Source organism: Papaver somniferum, chromosome 4 (genome assembly GCF_003573695.1).
Source record: "Papaver somniferum cultivar HN1 chromosome 4, ASM357369v1, whole genome shotgun sequence".
In the NCBI taxonomy this organism is placed as follows: Eukaryota; Viridiplantae; Streptophyta; class Magnoliopsida; order Ranunculales; family Papaveraceae; genus Papaver; species Papaver somniferum.
Window position 1 is genome coordinate 145,812,835 of NC_039361.1, and position 5,992 is coordinate 145,818,826.

Below are 5,992 nucleotides of genomic sequence, written 5' to 3' on the forward strand. Positions count from 1 at the left end.
CCAAATTTATAAGACGGCCCCGACTTCTGCAGGTTTCTTGGCAACAACATCAAACCCATAACCATAACCGATAACAAGGCAAACACAACCTGTAAACACATTAGGGATTTAGTAAGACATTTTCAATTGGAGAGAAGGTAAGAAATGTATCTTAAAACAAAAACGTGAGAAAACAAAATCAACCTTCATAGAAAAACCAACTACTTAAAATGAGCACAAATTTCATGAAGATCAAGAAGTTGATAATACACATAAATACCAGGGAAAATGTAGAACCCAAACAAGTTATCAGAAAACAAGTCGACTCATATTTCGCCCGTTTGATGCTGGCGGCCTGGCGCCATGTGATCAACCTGCTTATAACAAGTGTAAACGGAGTGTCAATTTAATTATAAGAAGTAGCAGTAGAAAGAAACAACAGATAGATAAGATTTTATATTACGATTTTTGCCACTCGTCGTTTCTCTTACAAACACATGAAAAAAAAGGGAATCTCTTTTATTCCAAAAACTTATTTCTAGGGTTTGATAATATTATCTGTACTTCAATTGGTATAGCTGATTTCACCTGAAAGTTAGGAGAATTGGGGTTTAAGTGGTATAATTCAATTCAAAAGTTCTTCTCTGTATGTAGCTCATAGAATTAGGGGGGAAATTATAAAAATAGAGGATCTTTTTCAGTTACTATGGTTCCTACAAGATTTGCATGGCCTTATGGTGGTCATCAAGTATTCTTAAGTGGTTCGTTCACTAGGTAAACACTTACTTTGCTTCAAAAAAAAATTGTTTGGTAATTTGAAACCCTAATTTGGTGATTGAATTTGGGTGTTTTGTGTTGAATTAGGTGGACTGATCATTATTTAATGACACCAGTTGAAGGATCATCAACTGTTTTTCAAGCTATTTATAATCTTGAACCGGGTTATCATCAGGTTTGAATTTTGACTTTTGTTGGATGATTTATTTGGTTAAGTCAAACATTTTTTGAGGATGATGTACATATTGACATGATCACATGCATGCAAGCTTGTCAGAAGCTAAAACTCTTTGTTGTTTGATAACTTGTTCGCTTTGTATGTCTGATAGTTGAAATATTGTTGGTTCAAGCAGTGTACTAGTAGACTTGTGTGAATGACAACTGATAGAATGTCAGGAGAAGGTAGCTAACGATCAATGATAAAACTTGAACTTTCGCCCCACATTCATGTAGAGCCCCTAAGCCATGTCATTCTAAGATCTTCTTTCTCCACATTTCACTGTTGTCTCTGGAGACTTGATCTTTGGACTAGCTTGCTGAGCTACTTGTATCTTCTCCCTGCTCTGTTTAATTATCAGCATATCCCTTTGCTATTTACTAGTTTACAAGTGCACTTGTGTGAATCGCAACTGATAGTATGTAAGGAGAGGGTATCTAATGATCAACTAGGAATGATGTGTGGATGTGTTGGTACACTTGAATGGGGTGCTGCTTGGGCTGATTTTTGGTGTCCTAAACACGAGATCATACATCAACCTTTTTGGGATGTTTTCATTAGTTTTTCATGGGATTTGAAGACTAGTGAAGGTTGCTCAAGACCATCCTCTCTGAAAAACTCGAATAATCTCTTGTTGGGCCAAATCCGTGGAGAACCCCTGGGGCATGGCATTTTCATATTGACTGTTCCACATTTCATTGTTACCTGTGGGGACTTGTTCTTAGGACTAGCTTGCTGAGCTATTTGTACCTTTTGTTTGCAGTATAAATTCCTGGTTGATGGAGTATGGCGACTCGATGAACAACAACCATATGTTACTGATGAGCACGGAATTGTGAATAATATCATACTCGTGAAGGAGCCTGAACTCGTGTCTTCGGTTTTGCGTTTAGAGGCTTGCAATTCTGATTCAAGCATGGAGCTTGATAATGGCTTCTTTAGGCACCCGGTCAGTTAACAAGAAGCTTATTTGCTTTAAATTAATAATAATATATGTTAATCTACATTCACGCATTTAACTGGCTGTCCCTTTTACCAACCAGGCTTCAGTCTCAGGTGGCACACATCGAAATCCAGTACTACAAATTCCTGATGGTGAGATACGCGCTTTTCGTCGTCACATCACGTTATTATTGTCGAGATATACAGCATATGAATTGCTTCCTGAGTCAGGCAAGGTTCGCATAATTTTCAACTGCTTTGCTCGTTTTTAATTACGTTCGATCATCTCTTTCGGATCAATTTGATTAAATATATAACTGATATAGTTGTGTAAAAATTCAGGTTATTGCATTGGATATTAAGTTGCCCGTAAAACAAGCATTTCATATAATGTATGAGCAGGTATGACTGTTTTCTTCTTTAGTTTGATTTGCCTCTTCTCCATCTTCCCCGTGACTAAGAGATAGTAGTTCTACTAGTGGATTTGGGAAAAATAAAAATGGAAGAGAAAATCAGTAGTGGGTAGTGCCTTCAAATGTTTGAATTGTATTAGTAAACTACGTGTAACATCTGTGCTTGTTTCATCAACATCTTGGATTCTGTTATAAAGGAAAAGTCAAGTGATTTGTGGCTTTGAACTTGTTAGATGACATATTCTACGACTATAAGGACTGTGCATATCAAAGTTAAAGAGATAAACTTGTGAGAATGAACATCCTGCTATAAGTAGACAAAGACAAAGCAGAAAGGACAGTTCGACCTCCTAACATGAAAAGTGATACATTATTTTTGTGATACTGAACAGTAAATTTGTAAGACTGTAACCTTATTTGTCCTTCTTAATTACAACTCTATTAAGGGAATTTTGTCCGGATGTCAAAAGGATTTATCTGTTTTACTTCAGGGGCTTGTTTCCGTGCCTATTCGGGATGACTTGAATGGGCAGTTTTGTGGAATGTTGTCTGCTTCTGACTTCATTTTGATTCTAATGGAGGTAACATCGCTACACTTCAGTTTTCGTGCTGTTATAGTCGTTTTTCCTATTGTCATTCTATTTGAGAGGTTAGAATATTAGATTTAGCCTTGTACATGTGGTGCAGTTGCATAATAATGGATCTATGCTGACCGATGAAGAGCTTGAAACGCACACGGTTTTTGCTTGGAAAGAGGGAAAATATCAACTCAACAGAGAACCCGATGGTTCTGTAGAACAGCTACCTGGGAGGCCTTTAATCCAAGTAAGATGACATTCCATTTACTCTATAAAGTTGTTTTTTTGGCACAAAACCTGCATGATATTGTTGTCATTCTTTGCCAATTTTTTTATATAGTACCTCAAGATTCAAGTGGGAAGATATTTTTGCTTTTATATAGGAATATGCTGATATTTTTGTTATTGAATCATGAAACCTCTCTTGGTCTAATATTTGGTGAGTAACATATCCTATTAGCACGCTGTACACAAATTTTCTGTTTGGTCCATGGTTTATTCAGCGGTTTGTTCTCTGCTTTATCTTTTATGCTTGGGGTTTAGCATATATATGTGAGATGTTGGCTTTAGATGGAGTTTTTGTGGCCGATGACGTCGTTTTAGCTAGAGTGTGGCTTGATGATCTAGTTTACATCTGCAGGCTGACCCACATGAATCTCTAAAAGATGTAGCTCTGAAGATTGTTCATAATAAAATTTCCACAGTTCCTATCATTCATAAACTAGAAGACGGGTCCATGCCTCAGTTGCTGCATCTCGCTTGTCTGCCTGGAATTTTAAAACGTATGCATTCTAGCATTTTGCTATCATGGTTTTGTACTTCAGTTTTCACGGACATCATTCTTCGGGTCATGGCATGTATTTATGTTCTCTACAAAATTTTCAGATATTTGTAGGCATTTTAGACATTCCCCTGGAACTTTGCCTCTTCTTCAGCAACCGGTTGGTAGGCTCTGTTTGGGCTCATCGATGCAGAAAGTTGGCGCGCCAACTAGTTCTCGGCTGACAATGTTGCGGCCCAATGATCCTCTAAGCTCTGCGCTTACTCTACTAATTGAGGGTACTTGTTAATGGTAGCTTGGTATGTCATTTCTGTACTTGAGTCAGCTCTCCCGTTTTATGACTTTAAGTTGTATACTTTCTCTGTAGATCAAGTAAGCTCCATACCCATTGTGGATGATAATGGGTCACTGCTGGATGTGTACAGCCGGAGGTAAACTTTGTTTTGTAATTAGTCCATATGTTGGAAGTGTTGGTGTAATTGTTTTTGTCCTGCAACTTGCCTTTTGTCATCTTCTTTAGACATGATTAGTGGTGATTTTAACTATTGTATTTGCAGCGATATTACTTCATTAGCAAAAGATAGTGCATATGCTCATGTTCGGCTTGATCAAACAAGTATTCATCAAGTAAGTGTATATTTTGTTGACTATTATAATGTGTTTAAAGTAGATTAATATCACGGCCAACACTTGGTGTGCTCATCATTCCCCCACATTCTACTACCCTCAAAGAGAAGCCAATTGACTATATTATCCCTCTTGCCTTGGAACCACGCACAAGGAACCATTGCATGGTCAAAATCATGCCAATACCTCTGTTTTTCATTATAGTCATTTTTAGTTGCTTCATTGGTTTCTCTTTCTCCTACTGCCTGCTGAGTGATATGACCTTCAAAAAGGCCTTGTGAGCTGCTACAATCTATATACCCGGGAACTCTTTATGGTCTTTAACTTCTGGCATTGTATGTCTTTCCAGTCTATAATTGTATAAGGATTCATTGCCCCATATACTGTCAGCAGAATATTATCAGCTCTCCATCCTCATACCTGGGCCGTCTACGTCTTGTTGTAGAACATTTGCTTGATAGTCTTGTTCATTCAATTTTCAGGCCTTGCAACTGTTCTACGAGGCAACCGGTGCTGTTAACGCCTACAAACATTGCACCACATGCTTGAATTCTGATTCGTTGCATGAGATTATGGAGCGTCTCTCTGATCCAGGTATATAATCTTGTCACGTCATCGTTTCTGCGTGCATGAGTTCATTGCAGCTTTACGTAATGTTAATGTTATCATGTGATCCAACAGTTGTTGCTATGTCCTTTTTGTTTTTGGTTACAGCGGTGAGGCGGCTTATTGTAGTCGAGGCAGGAAGCAAACGCGTGGAAGGGATAATCTCACTGAGAGATGTATTTAATTTTCTGCTTTGCTGAATTTCTTCTGTAAATTCTCTCTTAGTAGACATTCAATTTTCGTCCATTTTCTTCGATTCAAAGGGAGAATAATCTTCTAATTAGATCAATCAAGTAAAAGAAAAACAAAATAAAACAATCATTGTTATGTATAAAAATGTCGTTCAACTGTTCAACAAATGAAAGGCGAGCAGAACGGGGGCAACTGAACTTTTGTGTTACTTCCTTGCAACTCCAATTCCAATTCCATGGGATGCGGGAACGGCAGGAGTCGAACCTGCGCGGGAAGAGCCCAGTGATGCCCGATAACCACTCCGGCACGTCCACTTTTATATTGCATGAGTTGGAGTATTTTAATTCCAGATTGGATTCCTTCTCATCATGCTTGCACCATGTTCGTTATTGTCTGTTTAGTAAGTTAATACTAATAGTCTGGTTTTTGTTGTTTACTCTCCCTAAAAGTCATAATAAGAGTCATAACCCACTCGAATGGTAAAAGAGACCGGCTGCTGACGTTGTAAAGTTGTTTGGCCAACTCTATTAATGGAAAGCAGGACCCATTCCCCTTACCTCACTTGCCTAGTTGCTTTCTACATATAATTTACTTATATATATTCTTCTTTAGACTTTGTTTTTATTTATTGTTTCTTTCTTTTTACTAGCTTTAATCTCCAATTTCTCATATTTTATCCCCTGTTGCTACTTTGAATAATTTCTTCATTTACTCATTCACTCACTGTCTCCTCTTTCACGGATAAGAATCACGTTGTTATCTTCAGAGAAGAGTTAAGAGTAGGAGTGTGTAACTTAATTAGACAGTAGATGCCTTTCTAGTAGGTAGTAAAGTCGTCTCTACTAATATAATCGTTTGGTGGTAATTCCTCAGCCACGTC

General features: G+C 37.8%; 1 protein-coding gene across 1 annotated transcript; it reads left to right on the plus strand.

The window, feature by feature from the left end:
• The first annotated feature begins 461 nt into the window (after positions 1-461).
• On the plus strand, positions 462-5,306 carry LOC113271495 (sucrose nonfermenting 4-like protein). The gene is made up of 13 exons (XM_026521377.1): positions 462-753; positions 844-931; positions 1,737-1,922; positions 2,017-2,151; positions 2,258-2,317; positions 2,820-2,909; positions 3,016-3,153; positions 3,547-3,688; positions 3,792-3,965; positions 4,055-4,118; positions 4,245-4,314; positions 4,797-4,908; positions 5,029-5,306. The coding sequence occupies exons 1-13, from the start codon at positions 686-688 to the stop codon at positions 5,118-5,120; spliced, it is 1,419 nt and encodes a 472-aa protein (XP_026377162.1). The 5' UTR covers positions 462-685; the 3' UTR covers positions 5,121-5,306.
• Positions 5,307-5,992: the final 686 nt, after the last annotated feature.